The sequence below is a fragment of the Portunus trituberculatus genome, chromosome 48 (assembly GCF_017591435.1).
Source record: "Portunus trituberculatus isolate SZX2019 chromosome 48, ASM1759143v1, whole genome shotgun sequence".
Classification (NCBI taxonomy): Eukaryota; Metazoa; Arthropoda; class Malacostraca; order Decapoda; family Portunidae; genus Portunus; species Portunus trituberculatus.
In genome coordinates this window covers 16,366,885-16,394,581 of record NC_059302.1, presented here as the reverse complement: position 1 = coordinate 16,394,581, position 27,697 = coordinate 16,366,885, and the positions used below count along the sequence as shown (strand labels likewise).

At 40.0% G+C, this 27,697-nt stretch overlaps 1 protein-coding gene across 8 annotated transcripts in view; it reads left to right on the top strand.

Annotated features, from left to right (window-relative positions):
- The window catches only part of LOC123498661 (rho GTPase-activating protein 20-like), a 190,534-nt gene that overhangs the window by 137,604 nt on the left and 25,233 nt on the right, over window positions 1-27,697 (top strand). For 3 of the 8 annotated variants that reach the window (XM_045245979.1, XM_045245980.1, XM_045245982.1), the window contains one exon: window positions 27,087-27,098. The exons of the other annotated variants lie outside the window; for them this stretch is intronic. In XM_045245979.1, the coding sequence (XP_045101914.1) occupies window positions 27,087-27,098 (12 nt within the window). The remainder of the gene's footprint in view (window positions 1-27,086; window positions 27,099-27,697) is intronic. 8 annotated transcript variants of the gene reach the window in all.

The window sequence follows — 27,697 nt, the reverse complement described above, 5'->3', positions numbered from 1 at the left end:
TTCCTTCACCAACTCCTCAAATTTCTTTTCTAACATTACTAATCTACCTTGCATTGTTGCCCTTGTTGAAGATGGACTCATATTTTGAATGGCTACTTTTGGTTTTGCTCCCTGGGCCTCATCGGCATATTTTTAATTTGGTAACTAATTTCTTACGGGTCTATCCATTTCATTTCACTCTTCCTGGGAGCGTTAGGGTGTGTGGTGGTGTGCACTGGCGGTCAGGCCTGGTAGCTTTGTGTGTGTGGTGGGATGCGTTGGCGGCTGTTTATGGCTGGCCTTTGTGTGGTTTCTGCGCTGTCGTTTGGAGTGTGGAGGTTCCAACACCTCCGATCAGTCTTATGTACATGCCACCAGGCTACGTTCACTCTGCCCTTTTTACTAGTGACTCCAAGCACGTTGTTTAGCGTTTGGAGTGTCAGGTAGAAGGCTTTCTGAGCAAGAAGGCACGTCCGCTCTCCACAGAGCGCGGAGTGTGTGTGTGCGAGTGTGCGTGAGACACGAATCCACTGTGCAGATGTTTTGTACGTATTGTGTATGATATAGCTGTGTGTGTGTGTGTGTGTGTGTGTGTGTGTGTGTGTGTGTGTGTGTGTGTGTGTGTGTGTGTGTGTGTGTTTCACTGTTTGATCTGCTGCAGTCTCTGACGAGACAGCTAGACGTTACCCTATGGAACGAGCTCAGAGCTCATTATTTCTGGTGTGTGTGTGTGTGTGTGTGTGTGTGTGTGTGTGTTTCACTGTTTGATCTGCTGCAGTCTTTGACGAGACAGCCAGACATTACCCTACGGAAAGAGCTCAGAGCTCATTATTTCCAATCTTCGGATAGGCCTGAGACCAGGCACACACCACACACCGGGACAACAAGGTCATAACTCCTCAATTTACATCCCGTACCTACTCACTGCTAGGTGAACAGGGGCTACACGTGAAAGGAGACACACCCAAATATCTCCACCTGGCCGGGGAATCGAACCCTGGTCCTCTGGCTTGTGAAGCCAGCGCTCTAACCACTGAGCTACCGGGCCGTATGTGTATTTACCTAATTGTATTTACCTAATTGTAACATACGGGAAAAGAGCTATGCTCGTGTTGTCCTGTCTCCATATCTATTAATGTCCAGCTTTTTCTTAAAATCATGAATATTCCTTGCGTTGACCACTTCCACGTCTAAACTATTCCATGCTTCCACCCTTCTATGAGGGAAGCTATATTTTTTCACATCTCTCCTATAAGTGGCCATTTTTAGTTTTTTCCCATGCCCTCTCGACATTCTTTAATTCCACATACACAGATCTTCCCTATCCATTTTTTCCATGCCAATCATCACTCTGTATATTGCTATCAGGTCTCCCCTTTCTCTGTGTGTGTGTGTGTGTGTGTGTGTGTGTGTGTGTGTGTGTGTGTGTGTGTGTAATTCACCTCAGTCGCCTGCTGGTCACCCAGCCAGTCTTTCCCATTACAGAGCGAGCTCAGAGCTCATAGACCGATCTTCGGGTAGGACTAAGACAACAACACACTCCACAAACCGGGAAAGCAAGGCCACAACCCCTCGAGTTACATCCTGCACTATTTACTGCTAGGTGAACAGGGGCAACACATTAAGAGGCTTGCCCATTTGCCTTGCCGCCTCGGGACTCGAACCCGGCCCTCTTGATTGTGAGTCGAGCGTGCTAACCACTACACTACGTGTGTGTGTGTGTGTGTGTGTGTGTATTTACCTAATTGTATTTACCTAATTGTAACATACGGGAAAAGAGCTATGCTCGTGTTGTCCCGTCTCCATATCTATTAATGTCCAGCTTTTTCTTAAAATCATGAATATTCCTTGCGTTGACCACTTCCACGTCTAAACTATTCCATGCTTCCACCCTTCTATGAGGGAAGCTATATTTTTTCACATCTCTCCTATAAGTGGCCATTTTAGTTTTTCCCATGCCCTCTCGACATTCTTTCATTCCACATACACAGATCTTCCCTATCCATTTTTTCCATGCCAATCATCACTCTGTATATTGCTATCAGGTCTCCCCTTTCTCTTCTGTTTTCCAGGGTCGGAAGTTGCATTCTTTTCAGTCTGTCTTCATAAGTCAAATCTCTTAAGTCAGGCACCATTTTCGTTGCAGCCCTCTGTACTTTCTCTAGTTTCCTTATGTGTTTCTTTAAGTTCGAGCCCACTGTATTGTTGCATATTCAAGCCTCGGTCTTATCATTGCAGTAATTATTTTCTTCATCATTTCTTCATCTAAATATCTGACGCCACTCTTATGTTCCTCAATAAGTTCAATACTTCTCCAATTATTTTGTTTATATGTCTCTTTGGCGATAGGTCATTGGTAATTGTCACCCCAAGGTCTTTTTCTTCATGACTGGTTTTATGTCTTCATTTCCTATCTTGTACATACTCCTGATTCTTCTTTCACTCTTGCCAAACTCTATTTTCTTGCATTTTGTCGTGTTGAACTCCATTTGCCATGTACAGCTCCATTTCCATATTCTGTCCAAGTCTTCCTGGAGTAGTTCGCAATCTTTGTCACATCTCACTTTTCTTAACAATTTTGCATCGTCTGCAAATAGGCTCACATAACTGGACACCCCATCCACCATGTCATTTATGTAGACCGCGAACATTACTGGTGCCAACACTGATCCCTGTGGAACTCCACTCTCCACCAATCCCCATTCTGATGGTCTGTCCTTAATTATTGTTCTCATTTCTCTTCCTACCAAAAGTCTTCCATCCATTTTAGTAAACTGCCATGCACTCCTCCTACCATTTCAAGTTTCCAGATCAGTCTCCGTGTGGTACCTTATCAAAGGCCTTTTTTAAATCCAGATATATTCCATCAGCCCAACCATCTCTTTCCTGTATTACATCTATCACCCTCGAATAGTAACATATCAGGTTTGTCGTGCATGAACGCCCTTTTCTAAAACCAAATTGACACTCACAAAGTATGTCATTTTTCTCCAAGAAGTCTGTCCATCTATTCTTCACCACCCTCTCACACATCTTAGCTACCACACTTGTAAGTGACACTGGTCTATAGTTCAATGGGTCTCTCTTGTTACCTGATTTATAGATTGGGACAATGTTAGCTCTTTTCCAGTCTTGGGGCACTACACCTTCCCTTAATGAGGCATCAATTACTTCACAAACTTTTTCTGCCAATTGCTCCCTGCATTCTCTTAAAATCCATCCTGATACCCCATCAGGTCCCACAGCTTTTCTCACTTCTAAACTCCCCATCATGTTCTTGATCTCCTCCACAGTTACTTGAAACTCCTTCATAATCCCTTTCTGTTCCATTACCAGTGGTTTGTCAAAAGCAGTCTCCTTTGTGAATACCTTCCGAAAGCATCCATTCATAGCCTCTGCCATTTCCTGGGATCTTCACTGCATACTCCATTTACTTCTAAACTTTCAATACTTTCTCTATTTTTGATGTTGTTGTTCACATGTCTGTAAAAAGCCTTGGTTGGTCTTTACATTTATCAATTATATCCTTTTCTTGTTTCTTTCTTTCTTCTCTTCTAATCAACACATATTCATTTCTTGCTCTTTTGTAACTTTCCCACTGCTTAATCCGTCTTTTCCTTCTCCACCTCTTCCATGCATCCTCTTTTCTTGTTCTAGCCTTTTCACATCTATCGTTAAACCAGTCCTGCTTTCCAACTTCTCTATGTTGTCTTATTGGTACAAATTTTTCTCACCTTCTTTGTATATTTTTATAAATTCCTTCCACTTTTCATTTGCTCCTTAGCACTCTTGAATTTCATCCAATTTGTCTCTTGAAAGAATTTCTTTAGGTTTCCAAAATCTGTCTTGGCATAATTCCATCTTCCCACTTTATATTCTTCATTTCTTCTAGATTTCTCTTCGTCTATCACCTTGAACTCCAAAACTGCATGATCACTCTTTGCTAAAGGGCACTCCACCCTCATCTCCTCAATGACCATTGGCTCTGTACTAAAGACCAAGTCCAGTCTTGACGATGCTCCTCTCCTCCAAACCTAGTATCTTCTTTGACCCACTGAGTTAACACATTTTCCATTGCCAGTGTCAATAGTGTATTTCCCCATGTTGTCTCTGATCCTTCCATTGACCAGTCCTCCCAACACACCTCTTTACAATTAAAATCTCCCATCATTATAGTTCGTTCACAGCCACCCAACATTTCTTCCAGACATGTTCCTGTATCACTTATCATTTCTTCATATTCCTGTACTGACCATGCATTTGTCTTAGGTGGTACGTACACCACTATGTAGTGCCTCTTTTTCCTTCATTAGTTTCTGCTCTGATCTTTAGCACTTCTGCCTTTCCCATACCTTCTTTCACTTGATCCACCTTTATATCTTTTTTAACCAGCAACATCACTCCTCCTCCCATCTTACCTACTCTATTTCTTTTCCAAACATTATATTTCCCTTCTCCAACCATCATCAGGTCTTCTCCTCTCTCAGTTTTGTTTCAGTAAGACCCACAATATCTGGGTTCTTGTCCCTCAAGTAATCGTTGAGTTCTAAAATCCCGATATCACTCCATTTATGTTGGAATACATTACATTCCGCTCATACGTAAGTTTCTTTAGTCCTTTCTTGCTGTACTTTTCTGGGTTATGAACCACTTCCTCAGTCTCATATCCAAGATTCTCCAGAAAAACTCTTTCTTCTCCTCTTCTGTCCTCTCTTCATTTTTTTCAAAGCCTCCTTTCTCAACTCATTTAACATTTCTCTTTCCTTTTCACCGAGATCTCTTCTCAACCAAATCTTCCTTGTTGTTTCCTGCTGGGCTAGCCTCCATGACTTCTCCACCAATTCATCTACATCCTTTTGTGACTTAAGTTTGATTCTTATTGGCCTCATACCTTCTCTTGTGAACTTTCCAATTCTATGGAAGTCCTCTATTTCTTGTACTAGGTCTTTTCCTCCTCCTGCACCACATTAATGATATTATTTATCACCTTTTTATGTTTTCTCTCTCTCCATTTTACTCGGTGTCTTATCCTCCTCCACACCAAATATCACCACACATCTCTTTTTGTCTACAGTTTCCCTCACCAATGTCTCATTTGACTTAATAACCTTCACCACTTTCTCAGCAATCTTCTCTTCTATGATCTGTTGATCTATAATTTCAGCAAGGCCCAAAGTTTTCTCCCCAGACTCTTTGATTTCCTTTTCCAGACTTGCAACTTTGTAATTTACCTCCTTTCTTTCCACTTCCTGACTTTTTTTCCATTCAGCCTGTGTGTGTGTGTGTGTATTTACCTAATTGTATTTACCTAATTGTAACATACGGGAAAAGAGCTATGCTCGTGTTGTCCCGTCTCCATATCTATTAATGTCCAGCTTTTTCTTAAAATCATGAATATTCCTTGCGTTGACCACTTCCATGTCTAAACTATTCCATGCTTCCACCCTTCTATGAGGGAAGCTATATTTTCACATCTCTCCTATAAGTGGCCATTTTAGTTTTTCCCATGCCCTCTCGACATTCTTCCATTCCACATACACAGATCTTCCCTATCCATTTTTTCCATGCCAATCATCACTCTGTATATTGCTATCAGGTCTCCCCTTTCTCTTCTGTTTTCCAGGGTTGGAAGTTGCATTCTTTTCAGTCTGTCTTCATAAGTCAAATTGTGTGTGTGTGTGTGTGTGTGTGTGTGTGTGTGTGTGTGTGTGTGTGTGTGTTTCTGTGTGTTCTGTATTACACAAGTCCTCTGTACATTCCATTGAGAGTAAACAAAGTGAGAGTGCATTATAGTCCTGTGAAAGGTTTAATGAAAGTAAAAATTATGAAATTAAATATTTTGGCAGTTTAAGTCATTATAATGTTCACTAATGTATGTATGTACGTAACTTTTTAATGTTGATGATCTTAAATTTATGAAGGGAGGGAGAGTGAAACGGGAAAGACACTAACCGGCAACCTGTGGAATGTAAACAGAGGGCGCATCGTTGTATCACATACAAAACTTATGTACCACATTTCCACAAGGCTTTCCATTTTATCCATTGTAGAGTCACGAGTTCAGGTGGTTCTTTTAGTTTGCAAGGAAGATATGGTCTCACCAGCCTTCTTAATAGTCTGCTGACTTGAAAATAGTAAAGACAGTAGATGGAGTCAAGATGGTGGCGAGCAATGCTATTAATTTTCTTGCCTCTCGTGTCTGTGAATAATATCCAGCTTCACTTCGAGAGTAAGAGACTTCCTGGTCTTTTTAGCAATGCTAGACGACATTGCAGGGCGTTTTGGTGTTAAGTTGAGTGAGGGAAGACGAGCTGCTGGTGACGCTGCTATTGTTTTGAATAGGGGGAGTGAGTGGTGCGCATGTTGTCCACCACAGGTGCTGGTGTATTCAAAAGCATGTCGGCTTGCGTGATATGGCAGTGCTTTCAAACTTGAAAAAAAATTACCTGGATAAAACTTAGTTAAAGCGAGTTTGGTATTCATTAAACTAGCAGATGGTAGTAAAATGAAATCTTCGTGGTAGCGAAATTTCATTGTGTGAACCTTCGTTAAGCAGGGGTTGCCACTATATATATTTATAAATACATACTCATGAACCAGAATCATTTTACCCTTAAAAATCAATGTAAAAATAGATTAATTCATTGCTGAACCCACAGCTGCATCTGAGAGAGTGACTCGGCACACATTCAGTGGTCCCTGTTGCATGTATCCTCTAACAAATGTTTTTGTACATCTATCAGCTCAATGAACAAAGAATGATGCTTGTTATAGTAATAGGGTCCAACTGATAGCAAGACAGTATAAGTATACACTGATCTTCTTGACGACGTTTATCATGCATCATTAGCTGTCCTGGAGGTGAAGTGCTCCTGTGCTGCAGTCAGCTGTGATGACAATATGGCAGTAGGGATATGCAGAGGAATCCCGTATACGGGAATGCTGGCATTTTATCTTCGGTATTGCTGATATTATTGGTATCAGAATCATTTTGGTGTACCAGAAACCGCATATTTTTGTATTGGTGTGCATGTAACAATGAAATATATGAAAATTTTTATCATCTCATATACAGTATATAGGTATTACAAAATGATCATCATTATTTTAGGGAGCACTTTTAAAGCCAAGCTTTTTTGGGCACTGTGGAAAGGGACAGTGTGTTGGTTGTGGGGAACACCTAGTAACACCTGATCGACGTATTATGGAACTAAACTAGCCACACAACTTGGTTTTTTTAACATTGTGTTATTCTAAGCAATTTGTGTACAGGGGATCCTCGCAATTTTTCCCATAAGATACTTAAGAATTAGGGGGATAGGGATCAATCTCCAGCCTAGACCTCCCCAAATTAGTACTCTTAAAGGCTTCATTTATATCCCACAGGGTAGTGTTGGTTTAAGGAGGTATCACACTAGCCTATGATATGCAGAATGCGTGGCATGGTTCTTGGTGCGAAACCAGGAACATTATCACACACAAGCTGGCCGCGTTCTTGCTTTGCTAGGCAAATGGCCCAGCAACCAAGACCAAGCCTAATCAAAACAAACCAGAACAAAACCATGCCGCTTATATCTCAAACTGTGCTTCGTGCTGCCATTGCACTTGCACTTCCAGTTATTGAAGAAAAGGAAGATAAGGAAACTAGGGAAGAACTGAGACCTGCACTGCACGTTGGCAACTTTTGGAATTGCCATGAAACCAAACTATCGATATAATATACAGTGGAGACTCAATACTCAAACTTAATTTGTTCCAAATGGCTGTTCGAGTATTAAAAGTTCGACTATTGATACCTATAAATCAGGTAATTCATTCCAGCCATTGCCAAACCCATGTTAAGAAAAAAGCAGCGGTTTAATTTTGCAGTCGCTGCTAGCATTGGTGCACAGAAGCAGGGTTAGCCTGTCTTTGATGGGCTTGTGTCCTGGCAAACACTTCTCTTCCTTTGTTATATATGTCCTGTTTGGTAGTTTTTTTTCCAAAACAGGCCAGTTTCATCACAATTAAAGATCTTTTGTAGGTTTAAGTGCTCCTTATCCACAAATTTCTTAAATTCAGGCACAAATTTCTCAGTGGCAACTCTGTCAGCACTTGTGGCCTCACCGTGCCTCACAAGAGAATGAATTCCAGTTCTTTTCTTGAAATTCCGAAACCATCCCTTACTTGCTTTGAAATTATCATTGGAGTCAGATGTAGTATCAGAAATAAGATAAAAATGCAGCAGCCTTGCCTTCGCACAAATTGTGCCCTCTGATAAAGAATCACCAGCCATCTGCTTTTCGTTTATCCACACAATCAATAATTTCTTCATTTCTTCCACTGACACAGGTCGCTTAAATTGCCTTTTCACACCAATCGCCACATCAGCTCTTTTAATGAGCATACCTCTTCAGTGTTGTGACTATTATAGATTTAGTCATACAGTACTCAGCTGGAAGATCGGTTATTCTTCCTCCTTTCTCGTATTTTTCAATAATCTCCTTTTTCCTTTCGATGCTTGTCACTACATTCTTTCTTGTAGACTTATTCTCACCACTAACAAGCCTCTTTGGTGCCATTGTAAGCTTCTAAATGCAGAAAAAAAAAGAACTCCAGAGAGAAAGCGCAGAACTATGTTATTCTTACGACCACGGAGTATCAACTTGCTGCAGTGGCCAGCCAGTGGGGCGCATTGGGCAGCAGGAAGATAAAGACCCTTTGTTCACAGCCAAGTGGACAGACGTTCGACTAATATGTATTTTTTTGAGTATTAAGTTGAACTTTTGCGTTCAACTATTGAAATGTTTGACTATTTGGACGTTCGAGTATTGAGTCTCTACTGTATATATATTTCATCTTTCTAGACTGATGAAATATTTAATATTCAATATATGAAAAATTCGGGCACGTTCTTTTTAGTTTGAATGATAGGGTTCTATTACAATATCTTATGTTTATTTTTTCATTGGGATAGCATATGAAAATCCAGAATGGATATGAAGTTATTCCAACTTTGCTCCGCTAATCCTGGGAAAGTTCCAGCTATCTGGAGCGGATGTTCCTTGTTCCGTGTATCATAGGCCAGTGTGATAACCCCTTACACGAAATTACGGTGAATTTAGGGTGGTGCCACGGCGGATTTGACCGGGTGGGTGGCGCGCGAGATATGAATGTTGAATTGGCGAGTCAGTCGATTGAACCTTGAGGATTGGGTATTGATTATCTGAGTTCGAATTGGCGATAATTCGAACTGCAAACGGTCGAATCACGAGGATCTCATGTTATTTTGAAATCACATAATCTGAAAAGACAAATTGAGAAACTCTCTCTCTCTCTCTCTCTCTCTCTCTCTCTCTCTCTCTCTCTCTCTCTCTCTCTCTCTCTCTCTCTCTCTTGGCCCTCGAGCCTCGTTTATCTGGGTTTCAGTTTTTTCAGACAGTGTTCATATGATAACTTAATGATTTGAGTGTAAAAGGCCAACAAATTAACTCAAATAACGCACACCTCGTGCACTTTCAGAAACAGCCAGTACATGGTGGTGCCACCACGGCAGGTGGTTGTAAACAAGTTGGGCCGATGCTAGTGAACACTGTGTATTGTCCGGTATCAGTCAGAAAGTTTTTGCCTTTTTCAGGTTTAATTATGTCTCCCAAGGGTGTTAGGCATAAATCAGTTGCCGTAGCTCTTACTTAAAAGCTGGAATTAATAAGAAAATTAGAGAAAGGAGCTAGAGTGTGAGTGTTTGTGATGAGTAAGATGTGGCCAAGGAAACTGTCTAACATTATTAAATCAAAAGATAAGCTGGTAGAATATTATTCCAAATACTGTGTGGATGCATCATCTCATAAAAGTGGTAAAGGTGCACCAAGGAAAAATGTAGCGAGTGGAAAAGATACTGCATTAGATGCCACTGTTATGAAGTGGTATCTGCAGCAGATAGGAAGCTGGGACAGAAATTGATATTTAGAATTTCAGGGGAATGATGGGTGGTTGTGGCAATTCCACAATAATCATGAACTTTTAATGCTACTGTGCAGGCTGAAGCTGGCTATGCGAATACAGCCAGCATTCCGTGACACGGCTGCATGTTGTGGTAGTATACTCACTGTACCTCACATTTATCAAGTTTTTTGTTCACGCTCGGCTATTACTGTTAAGTTAGTTTTAGTGTTAGGATAACTGAGATTAAGTTTGTTTAGAATTAGTTGGTCAGGGAAACTGTAATAGGCTACATTTTCCTTTCTGCATCTTTCATTACCTGGACCAGTGCTGCACCATTTAGTCTGGAAAAACGAGGATCGATTGTATATATAGTCTATGCCATAGGTATTGGCTTAGTACTTTTTTACCAGTAAAAAAAAAAAAAAAAGATATATAGGGGTTGTTAAAGGCGGTCACGCTAGCACTTTTTCCGTCGTTTTTCTGAAAATCAACAATATTTTGGCTGCGGCCTGTCACACATAAATGGTGTTTCGTCGTCACTTCCCGCCAACACAGACCGACAATGGAAACAAACATGGAGGCCAAACTGCGGCAAAGATACACTGCTCTGAACGTAATATTGTGTATTACGAAACTTAGACGAGCTAAACAAACCAAAAAGCGTGCATGGATGCGTTCATCGTTAGTGGTAGAACCAATGCATGTAGAAGCAGGTTGAGGAGACGGGGCAAGTCTTGTGGTCTTGGTCTTGGTAATGTAAACAAAGGCGGAAAATTTGCAGATGGAAACGATCCCTATCGTCTGACAAATTCATGAGATAAGTTCATGTGGAACGTTGAAAACTAGACGGAAATCGCATTAATCGACGGAAAAAGTGCTAGTGTGACACCGCCTTTACCAGCCTCTAATACTTTGTGAGGAGTCCTTTTCTCTTTAGATAGCTCTCCAGGCATCAAGAAATGGATTCAGCAAGTCTTTAGAGCATTGAGGTTTCAAGTTGTCCCAGATGTCCTGAATCTCTTTCACAAGCTTTGGCTCAGGTGTGGTGTTACACCCTCATAGAGGTACACACCTGGTCATAGCTCATCTTACTTCCTCAGATTCCAGTAACATTAAATGTAGCATTATTGCTTTACAACACCTCCCACTTCTCACCATTCCACATCAGATATTTCCTAAAAATTGCACGTTTTTACCTCTGTTTCTCTGTTAGAATGGGTTTACGTTGTGACGCCTAATGCTCAATGATAGCAGAGGTTGTCCTAGAGGCAGCATCAGATTGTCGTAACAAACAACTGTTGCAGGAATTGATAACTCTTTTCTTTTAGTTCCTTAGCTGTGATTCTAGGTTTGGCGCAGGAATTGATAACTCTTTTCTTTTAGTTCCTTAGCTGTGATTCTAGGTTTGGCTTCCACCTATCACTGAAACACCTTAAGAGTCCTCTGAGACATCTTAGCCAATCCAGTCCTCTTGACTTGAAGTGGTAGGTCATCACCTCCCACAGCCTTACATTTCTTTGCCCATCTCTGTACAGTGCATAGTGCTATGTCAGTTTTGATTGAAATATATATATATATTTTTTTTTATGTAGGGGAGAGGGCCAGCCAATGGCAAAAAAAAAAAAAAAAAAAAATATATATATATATATATATATATATATATATATATATATATATATATATATATATATATATATATATATAAAAGGCCCACTTGAGTGCCGGCTCTCTAAAAAGTGGGAAAGCGTCAGCCAAAATTGGGGAGCAAATGCCTCGATACCTCCCTCTTAAAAGAAGACAAGTTGTAGGAAGTCGGAAATACAGATGCAGGGAGGGAGTTCCAGAGTTTACCAGTGAAAGAGATGAATGATTGACAGTACTGGTTAACTCTTGTGTTAGAAAGTTGGACAGAATAGGGACGAGAGGAAGAAGAAAGCCTTGTGCAGGGAGGCTGCAGGAGGAGGGGAGGCATGCAGTTAGCAAGATCAGTAGAGCAGTTAGCATGAAAATACTAATAAAAGATAGAAAGAGATGCAACATTTCAGCGGTGAGAAAGAGGCTGAAGACAGTTAGTCAGAGGAAGGAGTTGATGAGACGAAAAGCTTTAGATTCCACCCTATTTAGTAAAATTGTGTGACTGGAATCCCCCCAAACATGCGAAGAGTACTCCATACAAGGGCGGATAAGGCCCTTATACAGAGTAAGCAGTTGGAGGGGCGAGAAAAACTGGCGGAGATGCCTCAGAACACCTAACTTCATAGAAGCTGTTTTAGCAAGAGATGAGATGTGAAGTTTCCAGTTAAGATTATGAGTAAAGGACAGACCGAGGATATTCATTGTGGAAGACGGAGACGGTTGAGTGTCATTGAAGAAGAGTGGATAGTTATCTGGAAGATTGTGTTGAGTTGATAGATGGAGGAATTGAGTTTTTTAGGCATTGAAAACTACTAGATTTTCTCTGCCCCAATCAGAAATCTTAGAAAGATTGGAAGTCAGGCATTCTGTGGCGTCCCTGTGTGATCTGTTGACTTCCTGAAGGGTTGGTCGTCTCTGAAAGGATGTGGAAAGATGTGAGGTTGTATCATCAGTGTAGGAGTGGATAGGCCAAGAAGTTTGGTTAAGAAGGTCATTAATGAATAATAGAAAGAGAGTGAGTGACAGGACAGAACCCTGAGGAACTCCACTATTAATAGATTTTGAGAGGAACCAGTGGCCGTCTACCACAGCAGCAATAGAGCGGTCAGAAAGGAAACTTGAGATGAAGTTGCAGAGAGAAGGATAGAAGCCATAGGAGGGCAGTTTGAAAATCAAAGCTTTATGCCAGACTCTATCAAAAGCTTTTGATATGTCTAACGCTACAGCAAAAGTTTCACTGAAATCTCTAAAAGAGGATGACCAAGACTCAGTAAGGAAAGCCAGAAGATCACCAGTAGAGTGACCTTGACGGAAGCCATACTAGCCATCAGATATTTCGGAGTTCGTTGCAAGTTGCAATCGTGCTATTCTAAGTGAAGACTTATTCTTACTGCAGGTAATATATTATACGGTATTGTATTTTCTAATTTTAATTCATCTAAGATTAATTACACCACTTCTCAAGATTTCTCATAATGTCACACAAATTCAATCAATGCCCTTAGAAATATTAAGCTCATCTCCGTAAATCCTTATCTCCGTAAATCCTTATCTCCGTAAATCCTTCATCAATGTTAATCACATACAAATAAATCCACAAACATTAGGTGCCAATTTCACAGCTGATGTATCTCAATATCAACTCAATGCTTGACTTCTATAAATGCCCATATAATGTATACACCACAATATATCATATGTAATTATCTCCTCAATATGATATATCTTAATGCATCAACTGTGGAAATTGCACTACACATACATAAAATCTTAATATAACATCCTAATAAATACACATCCTATATTTGTTTCCTCCTTTCACTTAAATGACATAAACATTGTCTTAGACTGCATTAACAACTATAGAGCTTTACTCACTAATACAAGAAAGAGTCTGTCCATGACTCAAATGTTTCCTCTCCTCCTCTCGGCCACTGCCTTCTGCTCTCTCTTCTCGTTTCTGCCAAGATTCTAGAGTCTTCTTGCTGGTTTCTGCTTATTTTAAATACTCAAGGTTTCGTACCTTTTCTCCACGCCCATTTTACCATCTACCATTCAGAGATCAGACATGTGGAGGTCCACGTGTGACAATATAAGGACGAGAACACATACGAAGGTAATGTAGAAACAACCTTAAACGTAGTATACACAACGTTTCATAGGCTCAACTTTTCCCTACTCTCATAGCACGTTCACCATTGGTCTAAACATGAAATACTGCTTGTTCATTGGCCATTTAAATCCACCAATCCTGTTTAACTACACGTGGGGAAACACGTGTTGACTATACTACTCTCCAACATCGTAAACAAAGTATTTTGGTCTTGGGCGTTTGCTTGGGTCTGCGTACAATCTGATATCTGGCCTCCCATTCTCTTGTTAATGGTTGGCCTCCCACTCTCGTGTTAATGGTTTCCTGACACAGGATATCCTGACCCGATTTCGCCTCGATTTGCAGCAGGGTCCCTTTTACAATTCTCCCATAGACGTGATTATTTACATCCTTTCCACTGCTGATAAGCGGTGTTCCCTGTTTTGAGCTGGCGTTGTGTGGTGACAGTCACCTGGGCTGGCGCAGCCTGTGCCAAGCCAAGGAGTGCACAGGGTCGGTAGATGCGGTAGGCCACCAGGCCGGCCGCGATGACCCCAATAGGCAACAGGATCCAGAACCAGTCCTTCCAATTGCGCCAGTCGAGTGCCGTAGGAGGGGACTGTTTCGCCAGCGGCTGCATATGTGCAATATATTTTGGGACAGACCAGGGCTCAAGACCAAAATTGTCGGGAATGCTGATATTAGTGGTATTCACAATAAAAGAATGTTCCTAGGATGAGAAGGCAATGGGAGTAGTAAGGGGATAAGGTTGAATAACCATAGGAGCTTCAGCAATATAATGAGAGGAAGCAGGGAGAAAAAATGTATCACTATGTATAGAACAACCCTGACTCACTTTCAGAAGGCCAGTACCATTAATAATGTGTCTAGTAGTAGAAATGGAGTTTTTACAATTCACAGTAATATCTAGTGGTTTGCTTGTGGCATAATTCCACCCAGATGGCTGATCAACAAAAATAGGCTTGAAAGACTTCACAATCAGCGTGTTACATATATCAGAGACAGAAGGCTTGTGAAGAAAAATAGCAACCTCACAACAATCAGTGTTAGTGGAATATATAGGTTGGTTGGGAGGACATATCAATATATCATCAGACATCCTACAATCATCAAAATCATCAGTCAAAAAAATTGATTTCTTGCCTTGTTAATCACTAAATATTTCCTTGAAGGTTGATGCATTAAAAAAGCATCTGACTTAGAAATAGGAAAGGGAAGGGAGGTCATCCTGAAGATATCAAAGGTGTCAGCTGGAATTCCTCGCAAAGGAACGAGTAAGTAGAAGCTCAAGTCATGTAATGCAGTCTTATGGATTACACGAATAGCAGCTCTGTGTAATCCTAAATATTCTGGTTTAGGAGGAAACAATAACTCATGTTTAACTGATATCTCATCTAAAAGTTGTAATAAAAATGCATTTGTCACAATATTAGGAGAAATATGGGTTTCCATCATACTTTGTAATCCTATCTTAAAATTAATATGATCAGCTGCAATGGATGTCAAGGCTAGCTGGACATGCAGTAAAATTTCCAGTGAAAGAATGGATTTTTTATTATTTTTTATATGTTTTTCCATCTCAGTCATAAGGGTCTTAGTAACACGGGTAGCAGTTTCTAGTTTTTCTAATGCTTGATGAACATTTGTTAGTTCATTGAGAGTGACATTGATAACATGGGAATGAATATTGAGGAGTTTTCTTTCCTCTTCTGTGAAGGAGTCTAACGATCGTAATCTTTTATGAATAAAATCAACTTGATCTTGTGTAGCAGTCCCAAATAATGTGTTTGCAAAAGATCCTATAAAATTTATTGCCCCCCTTGTTTTCCTTCTAGGTTGAGGAATGTCATTGGCCACAATATGCATTAGGAAATCCTGCATTGAAGCATGCAAATTTTTAAATCTTTCTTGAAAAGCCATAAAATCATCTCCCTCAATTTCATCTAAATTATATATTATATTCTGAGTGATATTGTTGGCTTTTTTAATTGGCTCATAGATATCCTCCAATTTCAACAAAAAAGGCACCACATAAGCTTGTCCAGTTACAAGTAGTTGATGGTCTTGGGAGAAACTCATCCCTTGTTGAGGAGGTGAGCTTTGGGGTACATCCCAGGCTTGAACGTATCCCATGCATAGCCCCACAGTCTGCAAAGGAACATTTCATTTTATTTATTTTCTTTTACCATATTCTAAGGGCTTATGCATTACAAACGGAAGATTCGGCACACTTGTTCTCGACCGTAAACTGTATGGGACTGACGTGGTAGCTTCACCTTGATATTCTTCTTGCAAATTCTCAGTTACATTATGAATTTCCTCATCAACACCATGACTCGCTTCTGATAGTGAATTGTCATCCGATTCTGAATCTACACAGTGCTCTACATCCCCTGAGAACACTGGAAAAGGATCTAATGTCTGCAATGTCAACTTGGTTTCCCTTGATTCACCTGGCTCGTGTACCGGATATGCTCGTCTGACATTCGGGTTCATTTGAGGGGTAGCATTGTCTTCATGGATAATTCTTATTCTGTCAGTGTGTAATGTTGTCATCTTACCATTTCTAATGTTTCTTAATTTGACCACTACATCACTCACCTTTTCTGTCACTCTATAAGGACCTGTATATGCGGGTTGCAACTTTGCGGGGGTTCCTGCAGTGGGTACTCGGCGGACATATACTCTATCTCCAACTTGAATAGTCTTTATCCTTGCCTTCTTACATTGAGCCTTTTCATTTATTCCTTAGCTTCTTCTAAATATTGCTGACACCTAGCATATACCCTATTTGCTTTTGTTGCCATCTCCTGCTTAAAATCATCAACATTATACCAAACTTGTTCCTCTTTCATCATTTCAAATGGGATGGTTGGATCTCTGAGATACATGAGGTAAAAGGACTTTCTTTTATACTTGTGTGGTAAGCACTATTATATGCAAATGTAGCTATTGGGAGCATTGTATCCCAGATATTCATATTATCTTGCACCAAAGTGCGCAGTATGTTAATCAAGGTTGCATTTGATCTTTCAACTATCCCATTTGCTTGAGGATGGTAAGCTGTAGTTTTGCTATGTCGGAAATGCAGTAACTCAGTTAATCCCTGTAATATAGAATTGACAAATTCCCTACCTTGGTCTGTCACTAACATCTCAGGTATACCATGTTTACAAATCACTTCATCAAAAAATATTCTAGCAACTTCTGCGGCCGACTTGGTTTTCAGTGGTTTTGTAATCAAATATCTAGTAAGCACATCTATCACAACAAGACAATACATATATCCATTATCCGATCTACCCATGGGACCAACAATATCCATATGTATGCGCTGGAAAGGTCTCTCAACATCCGGGTATCTTCTCAGTGGTGCTGGGGCGTCCCCCGACCTCTTAAGCCTACGACAGATGAGACAAGACCTGCAATATCTTTCAATGTCCTCCTTCATTTTTGGCCAATATGCAAATTTCTGACACCTACTTAAGGTAACGGATGGCCCACCATGCCCGCGGTTGGCAAAGAGTGGCCGAGGTGTACAGCAGTGTGCACAAACTGTTCGGTACTAATATCTGACGCGTCATTTCTCCATATGTGTTGTGACTTACTCTGTAAAGCATATTATTGTCTAGAGACAATTCTGATATCTTTAACTTCTTATACCTCTTATCAATATTGTGCTTACTTAATTTTCCTTTTATTTCTTGCTCAGTTAAATTCTCTCTCATTAACTTCTTCAATAAGCCATAAAATTCATGGTTATCTTGTGACCTTATTAATTCCTTCAGATTCCAATCCACCATATTTTCTTCTGTGTTTTCTGTTATTGCTAACAAATGTTCATTTCCTTCATTTATTTCCACTTCCCTCAACCTGGATAAATGATCTGCTACCTTGTTAGCTTTTCCAGGAATATATTCCACCTTAATATCAAACTCTGCAACAGCTAATTGCCACCGAACTATCCTGCTATTTGCATTTGAGGTGGTCAACAACCATACTAATGGTCTGTGATCTGTGAGAATATAAATAGGGTAACCCAGGCACAAATCTCTGTTTACCTTAAGCCCATATACAATTGCCAGAGCCTCTCTTTCAATAGTACTATAATTAAGTTCAGCCTTGTTCAGTTTCCTGCTAAAAAATGATAAGGGTCTTAGGTTATTCATGCTATCCCTTTGTTGTATTAATCCCCCGATGGCAAAGCTCGAAGCGTCTGTCGTTAAATAGAATGGCTTTGAGAAGTCTGGAAATTTCAAAACAACATATTGTGTTAATTCTTGCTTCAAGGTCTTAAAAGCCCTATCAGCATCTTCATTCCACATTATGTGGTTATTGTTCTTCTTTCTATTCACCATTCCTGCTGTTAGTTTAGTTAAGGGGAGAGTCCGGTTTAGATCGGGGGTGCCATATCTCCGGTAAATATGCATGAATCGCTCTGATTTTTATGTTGTGAAGTATTGGCATCATTTACATCAACATTAGACATTGACCCCCATTCTTGTCCCCTCCCCTCCAATACAACTTCTAGAAAATTTAGCGAATCTCCCGTTATTATTGGCCCCACAACCTTCATTTTTCTGTGACTTAGAGCGTTATAATATGAAATGTTTCTTTCGTTAGATTTTTCATTTCAGCTTTTGAATTTGTTTTATGATTTTTTTTTTAAATGTGTTTTTTTTTGCCTTTTTTTGACCAAAAAAATATTAATATAAAATTAAACCAGACATATATAAAAAAAACAGCGACGATGATTTGAAGAGAAAGTATTCCTCTGCCTTTTAGTCTTTGTTTCATTGAAATCAAGCTAAAACTGGCTCCAAGGTTAACGTTAGAAGGGGAATAACTTATGTTTTGAGATATGGGCTGAGAGAGGTCGCGAGAAACAGCGCAGCAACCTGATGTGACTGTGGCTACGAGAGCACTGAGCCCTGTGACCGACCCACCGAGCACTGATACCACACAGACTCGTCGTCAGTCTTGCCATATCATATCCACACAAAAAAAAGTTCAGATTTTAGCGTTTTTTCGTAGAATTGGGTGGAAAAAAACTTACTCTGCTGATGTAAACAAACGCACAGCTGCGTGGTTGAGCGGGACCTTTAAACAGGATTTAAAGGAAACTATCATAAGTTTCCTTTTAAATCTTTTTAGATAGTTGCCAAAATGTATACCTACCAAATATATTTTTTTCACAAAAAGTCATTTTTTTTTATATTTTTGGGGTCTCCAAACCGGACTCTCCCCTTAAGGGAGCAGCTATTTCAGCATAGTTTCTCACAAACTTCCTATAGTAGTTAGCCATTCCAATGAAGGACTGTAATTCTTTCACTGTTGTGGGGACTGGCATGTTCTTAATAACTTCAATTTTGCTAGGCTGTGTTTTCAACCCTTCGGCTGATATAATATGTCCTAGATAATTTACACTATCCTTAAAGAAATTACATTTTTTCAAGTTTACTTTCAACTGAGCATCTTGCAAGCTTAGAAGAACCCTCTCCAAATTCTTTACATGATTTTCTATATCTGTTTCTTGAACTATGATATCATCAATATAAACAAAAGTATCAGATCCTGTCAATCCAGCCAATACCTGATTAATAATTCTACAGAATGCCGCAGGAGAATCCTTTAAACCCATAGGTAGCACATTATGTTCATATAATCCATTAGGTGTTACAAATGCAGTCCAGGGCTTGCTTTCTTCATTTAACTGTATTTGATGGTAACCTTGTTTCAAGTCAAGGCATGAAAACATCTTTCCTTTTCCTAAGTTATGCAAAATGTTATTCACATTAGGTAAGGGGTAAGAATCATTCAGCACATGCTGATTTAAATTAAATTCCTGAAATCTACACACAATCTAATTTTTCCATCCTTTTTCACTATGGGAACAACTGGGGAGATAAATGCTGATCTGGATGGTCTAATAATACCCTGGCTCTCCATTACTTTAATTTGTTCAGCTACCTTATCATAAAAACAGGCTGGGATGGGATAAGGTTTCTTGGACGTAGGTCTGGACTGTAACTGAATGGTGTGATAGAAAAAGGGTGATATACTTGGAATGTCGTCATCACTAGCAAAGACAGAGGAGTATTTAACAACTAATTCTTTCAATATTTGATTTTTCCTTGTTCCTCAGGATACATGTGATTAATGATTTCTGAAAAGGCCTTCATTTTATCTGTTTCATTTTCTTCTGTCACACCATTCACTGTATATTCATCACTCCCGCTTGGCAAAACCTCACTCTGACAGGACTGTAAGTAACCTAATGTTTTCCCTGGCTCTAACGGCACATGTTCACTCGAGAAATTTATATACCTCACCACAAACCTAGATTTCTTCATGTCATTTTCTAATTTCACTAAACCTGGACATAAAAACTGAGACCCTATAACTCCTTTAACTGGCTCGAATATAGCGATATCACCATCCACTAACTTTGTTTCTAAGGTCACATAACTCACTCGTTCTCCTTGTAATATCGATGTCTGAGCTACTGAACATTTATAACTGGGATTATCCTTTGATTCATTTGTTACTGCTTCCTTTTCACTTCTCTCAGTTATCATGATGGCATGCATCATGGGTATTTCTACAATAACAATTCTCCTTCCTTCAATATATAATTTCAGAGGTTTGGTATTTAGATTCACATTATATCTTTTCATAAAGTCAAAACCTATTATTATCTGTGAGGGCAAGGCTCTATCTTCACTGATCACAAAATCATGTGTATATATCTTACCTCAAATTGTCAAAGTTAGCTTAGTCCTTCCTGAAGTCAACATTGCATCTCCACTCGCATTGCGAATTACCTTATTTGTTGGAGTAATGTGTTTATTTCTAAGTTTGTCTACAACGTCACGCGATACAAGAGATACCCCTGCCCCCGTGTCCATCAAGGCTAATACACTCTCATTTTCAATCTGAACTTCAATAGAAACATTTCCCGTGTCACTATTCACCGCTGTGATTACCACCGATTCATGTGGTTGCGTTGGTGGTAAATTGGCGTTTTTTTTGTGTTTGATATGTGGTGTATCTACGTGAGTTGTTTATGCAGTCCTTACTCGCATGCCCCTGTACGCCGCAGGTGAAACAAGTTACCGTGGGCCTCGCCCTTGGTGGTATTGGTGGTAATTTCACTGTGCACTGACTCGCGAAATGTCCCCACTTGTGACATCTAAAGCATTCTATGGTTCTACAATTTTGAATGGTGTGGTTATTTCGCCCACACCTCAGACAATGTATATTTCTGACATTCTGAGGGCGGTACACCGTGTGATCTGTAGTAACAGCATTCACTGTCACTGCGTTTACTGGAACAACCCTATTTTCTTTGCGTACTGCAGCGTCGTGTAGCTGAAGGCTGGGGTGTGACGCCACATATTTGAGAGCTTTTCTGTATACTAATAAAGGCTTTTTCATATCTGCATCAGCAAGGATATAAGAAAAATCCTTAGGCAAGGCATTCACAATGATGGAGACAAATATATCATTATATACTTCCTTACCTGTGGGTTTCATGCTTTCTAATTTTGCCACAATCCCTTCTACTCTGATATAAAGCTCTGTTATGGTTTCTCTGGGCTGTCGAGTTACTGACGACAATTCACTGATCAGGCTTGGAAGCGATCTATCCTCTGGATAAATATCAAGGAATGCTTTTTTCACATCATCCCAATCATTTTTATGTTGCGTTGCACAGTGTGTCATATGAGTATATGCACTGTCTAATGCATATTGCTTGGCTAACTCTATCCTCCCTTCGTCTGTCCAGTTTGTCATTGTTCTATTTTCTAAATCCTTTATCCATGCGTGAGCGCTGGCGATACATTTTACATTTGGTACCGACGGGCTTCTTTCTTCACCTCCACAAAAGTATGGTAACCCAATTACCTTGGAAAAATTATCCCTTGCGTTGTCAGTGATCGCTTCCGCAATTTCCCCAGTACTAATACAAGGCGGGTTAGTGGGGGAAAGCAGAGATGTAGGGGGTGACTGCGCCATTCTAGAGGTTGTGACGGCTGGCTGCTGATTCGCTTTACCGTTAAGCGATGCCGAGCGCTGACGTAATTTATGAACTATATGTTTCATCTACAATTAAGCAACATTAATATTCTCAATATTTACTCGTTAACATCCGCTACATCCGTGACATCCAATGCACTTGATCAAAATTTTAATTGTCTTCACTCTCAACTATACACCTGCAACGATTGCAATTGCAATAATATCCCACCGCTGCCACCAGTTTCGGAGTTTGTTGCATGTTGCAATCGTGCTATTCTAAGTGAAGACTTATTCTTACTGCAGGTAATATATTATACGGTATTGTATTTTCTAATTTTAATTCATCTAAGATTAATTACAACACTTCTCAAGATTTCTCATAATGTCACACAAATTCAATCAATGCCCTTAGAAATGTTAAGCTCATCTCCGTAAATCCTTATCTCCGTAAATCCTTCATCAATGTTAATCACATACAAATAAATCCACAAACATTAGGTGCCAATTTCACAGCTGATGCATCTCAATATCAACTCAATGCTTGACTTCTATAAATGCCCATATAATGTATACACCACAATATATCATATGTAATTATCTCCTCAATACGATATATCTTAATGCATCAACTGTGGAAATTGCACTACACATACATAAAATCTTAATATAACATCCTAATAAATACACATCCTATATTTGTTTCCTCCTTTCACTTAAATGACATAAACATTGTCTTAGACTGCATTAACAACTATAGAGCTTTTACTCACTAATACAAGAAAGAGTCTGTCCATGACTCAAATCTTTCCTCTCCTCCTCTCGGCCACTGCCTTCTGCTCTCTCTTCTCATTTCTGCCAAGATTCTAGAGTCTTCTTGCTGGTTTCTGCTTATTTTAAATACTCAAGGTTTCGTACCTTTTCTCCACGCCCATTTTACCATCTACCATTCAGAGATCAGACATGTGGAGGTCCACGTGTGACAACACATACGAAGGTAATGTAGAAACAACCTTAAACGTAGTATACACAACGTTTCATAGGCTCAACTTTTCCCTACTCTCATAGCAAGTTCACCATTGGTCTAAACATAAAATACTGCTTGTTCATTGGCCATTTAAATCCACCAGTCCTGTTTAACTACACGTGGGGAAACACGTGTTGACTATACTACTCTCCAACATCGTAAACAAAGTATTTTGGTCTTGGGCGTTTGCTTGGGTCTGCGTACAATCTGATACCTGGCCTCCCACTCTCTTGTTAATGGTTGGCCTCCCACTCTCGTGTTAATGGTTTCCTGACACAGGATATCCTGACCCGATTTCGCCTCGATTCACAGCAGGGTCCCTTTTACAATTCTCCCGTAGAAGTGATTATTTACATCCTTTCCACTGCTGCATCACGCTATGTCCCACCAGGCTGTGGCATACCAGGTTATGACAGATAGAAGATTGTGAAGTGACAGATGTTGGAGAATCTTCCTATTCAGGATAGATTAAAAAACTTTAGACAAGCAAGAGATTAAAGCTATAGGATAGTAGTTTGAGGGATTGGAACGGTCACCCTTTTTAGGAACAGGCTGAATGTAGGCAAACTTCCAGCAGGAAGGAAAGGTAGAAGTAGATAGACAAAGTTGGAAGAGTTTGGCCAGGCAAGGTGCAAGCATGGAAGCAGAGTTTTTGAGGACAATAGGAGGTACCCCATGAGGACCATAAGCCTTCCGAGGGTTTAGGCCAGCGAGGACATGGAAAACATCGTTACGAAGAATTTTAATTGTAGACATGAAATAGTCAGAGGGAGGAGGAGAGGGAGGGACAAGCCAAGAATCATCCAAGGTGGAGTTGTGAGCAAAGGGGGGGCCGTGGTACAGTGGAACCATGTGTGCTTTGGGGTCCGAGGGGTGTCCAAGTGCACGGGTTCGAATCCTGTCCACGGTCCAAGTGTAGGTTGGGCTTTCTCACTTGGGGCAATGGTTTCCTAGCGGGTGGGCTTTGAAATAGGAGGTACCATAAAAAGTACCCGCTTTAGCCCATAAATTCCCGTGAAAAGCCAACATGGTATATATAAAAAAAAAAGTTTGAGAGGAGAGTTCAGCTTTAGAGACAGAAGAGATGGCAGGGATGCCATCAGGATGAAATAAAGGAGGGAAAGATGAAGAAGTGAAGTTATTTGAGATGTTTTTTGGCTAGATGCCAGAAGTCTCGAGGGGAGTTTGAGTTTGAAAGATTTTGAAATTTTCTATTTATGAAGGAGTGTTTGGGCAAGTTGAAGAACAGACTTGGTATGATTCCAGGCAGAGATATAAAGTGTGTGAGATTCTGGAGATGGAAGACTCAAGTACCTTTTGTGGGCAACCTCTCTATCATGTATAGCACGAGAACAGGCTGAGTTAAACCAAGGTTTAGAAGGTTTAGGTTCAGATAAAGAATGAGGAATGTACGCCTCCATGCCAGACACTATCACCTCTGTTATGCTTTCAGCACAAAGAGATGGGTCTCTGATACAGAAGCAGTAATCATTCCAGGGAAAATCAGCATAATACCTCCTCAGGTCCCCTCAACTGGCAGAGGCAAAACGCCAGAGGCACCTTCGCTTTGGGGGATCCTGTGGAGGGATTGGAGAAATAGGGCAAGATACAGAAATGAGATTGTGATCGGAGGAGCCCAACAGACACGAAAGGGTGACAGCATAAGCAGAAGGATTAGAGGTGAGGAAGAGATCAAGAATGTTGGGCGTGTCTCCAAGATGCTCAGGAATACGAGTAGGGTGTTGCACCAGTTGCTCTAGTTCATGGAGGATAGCAAAGTTGAAGAGTGGTTCACCAGGATGGTCAGTGAAGGGAGATGAAAGCCAAAACTGGTGGTGAACATTGAAATCTCCAAGGATGGAAATCTCTGCGAAAGGGTAGAGGCACTTTTCTACCACTTAGAGTGATGGTAACACTACAATTTGTTCCCATATCAGCTCTGGATATAGTTGCATTATCCCGCAGTGCACAGAAAAAAAAAAGCAAGAAAATACAAGTCAAATAACAGAAGAAAAACATGGTGGGCACCTGAGACCTTTCTTTCTATGAGAATTACACTCTACCCACTCTGCCTCATGCTCACTCGCCAATACCATTGTCATTTTCCTTAGGTGGCTACAGAGGGTACTTGATAGTTTGTTATAGGTATTGGCACACAATTTTGATGCTGACTGTATATAATGTGTGGAAGTATGAGAAATAAACAAGGAAGACATCATATGGTTATCTCCAGTTTGAATAATGTAGAAACGTTCAACACACAATCCTCTATGACTACACTCAAACCACGTTATGGAGTCACTTTGGGTGGGGCCGGAAAAGGGGACTTCCTGGCTACAGCAGTGCCAAATCTCTCCTAGTACTAGGGCAATTAAAAAGGATTAGAGATTGCCTGACCCTTTTAATCCTACACCACCCCACCACCACCCACCTCTCTCTCTCTCTCTCTCTCTCTCTCTCTCTCTCTCTCTCTCTCTCTCTCTCTCTCTCTCTCTCTCTCTCTCTCTCTCTCTCTCTCTCTCTCTCTCTCTCTCTCTCTCTCTCTCTCTCTCTCTCTCTCTCTCTCTCTCTCTCTCTCTGTCTGTCTGTCTGTCTGTCTGTCTCTGTTTATCTGTCTCTCTCTGCATAATTTTGTAGAAAAGTATAAAGAAAACTCCCAAAAAACTTTCTAAATAATATAACATACCTATTCTGCTTTCGACTTATTTTCCACTCCACCACTGAGGTGTAAGTCAAGGTGCGTTTTTTTTATATAGAGGTTTCCCCTGGGTGGGTGGCCAGGTGATGAATGAATGACCCTGACCCACCTTAATCCCCGACCCCTGACCTGCCTGCCTTCCCAGACCTACCTGACAACCCCGCAAAATAGCGTTGCCATGTGTTGTGCTATTTATGTATGTATACTAATTGTTATTATCTATATTACAATACTACAGTGCATTCATAACACTACAAACCCTTATTGAATCTAAAAATTATTTAATGGGAAATAAAACATAAGAATAATTAGTAAATAGGTGACGAATAACACGGTGATGTGTGTTGGGGCTGATTTGGCATAGTGGTGAGCCGGGGATTTACCGCAGTGTCCACACCCAAAGTGACTCCATAGCGTAGTAGTAGTATAGGGTATGGGTGCTCCTCAATACCCTTAGCTCTATAAGGAAATATGGCGGTCTGAAAATCGCAAAGATAGCTCCAAGGGCTTTCAAACATACATCTTATGTGAGTTAAGGGAGGATTTCGGTAACCTTAGTGCCAAGATAATTGTAGCAGCCACTACGAACGTTTGAACATCCTACCCCGGGATAGGATTATGAGTACATGGTGAGGGTTGTACATCAAGAATAAAAGATAAGAAAAGGATAGTAATATTATGATATGGAGAAATAGTAGTCACACATTAAAGACTTACATAAACTGAATGCCATATTGTAACTGTGACAATTTAATGTATGAGTAGGACATTTTCTTCAGGGTTGTTTTTTTACTATGCATGCCAAGAGTTGATTCCCATCTTGTAGTTCACTTGTAAATAAGAAAAAAAATAGAGGCATATTCTCTGTATGATTAGACAGTGCATGGTCAACAATTGGCTGGAAACACAAAGCTAAAATGTCTACCAAAAGACTTAAGCAGGTGGAGGTGTAGATTTGAGGTGAAGCAGTGATGTACGTACTTTTGTTGCAGCATCTGGTAAACAATGTGTATTTCTTTTTGGCATCAGTATTATTATCTCCTAAATCAACCTTGGATGCATAGCAGTAATTGGCTAAATGTGCAGATAGAAACAAATGTTTACCCTGTCCCCAGAAACTTATTTAAGAAGACTTTTCTTTAGCCAGTTCTTGTCTTAGTTGTGGTAGTATTAGTGACTGAAATATTATCCACTGAGATGTCTTCTAGAGTGATAGCTGGTGGTGGTGTCAGCCTTTTATGTATGCATGAAGTAATGAGTCTGTCCAGATTATAGGAGATATCTATGCTACTAATACTAATACTGAGAGAATAAGTCCATAACTCTCTATATAAGATAATGAATTAGCGTGCATCGGTCTAACACATTCATATTCTGTGTTACTTTAGGACAGCTGAATCCCACTTGGCTCAAGATGCCCATTATTATTTAGGCATTGTAAGTAAATAATTGCTGTTCTGTATCTCATCACCCCATTTTTTCCTCTCTCTCTCTCTCTCTCTCTCTCTCTCTCTCTCTCTCTCTCTCTCTCTCTCTCTCTCTCTCTCTCTCTCTCTCTCTCTCTCTCTCTCTCTCTCTCTCTCTCTCTAAGTAGAATTTTATGTTGATTTCACATCCTATTTGACATTTAATTTTTTTTTTTTTTTTTTTTTTTTTTTTTGTGCCTCGTAAATTCCTTGGGACGAATTTAGGAAGAAGTTGATGTAAGTACTACTCTTTTCTCCCAGTGTTACCTTCTGGGTGTCTTGTATCCATGTACCCTAGATGTTTGACTTTGATTCCAATTTTTAAGTTCTCACTTCTTTCATGGAATTATAAATGAATAAGTAAATATGGAAATCTGAAGGACCATGAAACTGTACATTGCCTTCCACTTTTAGATCAGTTGTTCTTTTTGTATGTTCTTGAGGCACTTGGTAGGTTGGCAGTAAAGACTTGCCTAACTCTGTATAATACACCTCACATCTGGCACCCGTCTTGTCGCCACATTTCACTCACTTGGTATTGCAATAGGCAAGGGTATATTGTCTGTCACCCAGCATTAATGTTGCATATTTCCTTGCATAGTTCACTTTGATGTCATAGTTTGATCTGGCTTTGAAATTTAAGTTGTTCATCAAATATAGTTTTATTTTCATTATTATCATAAAGATCATAATGTCATGCGTGTTCTTTGTGTCATTTGGACAGTTTCATTTATTATAATATGAACCAACACCAGGAACATGAGCAAGTCTCATTTATATTTGCAAAATAATTCCCTAAATAGTGTTGCTGGCTCTCAAGGATAATCTTTGTGAGA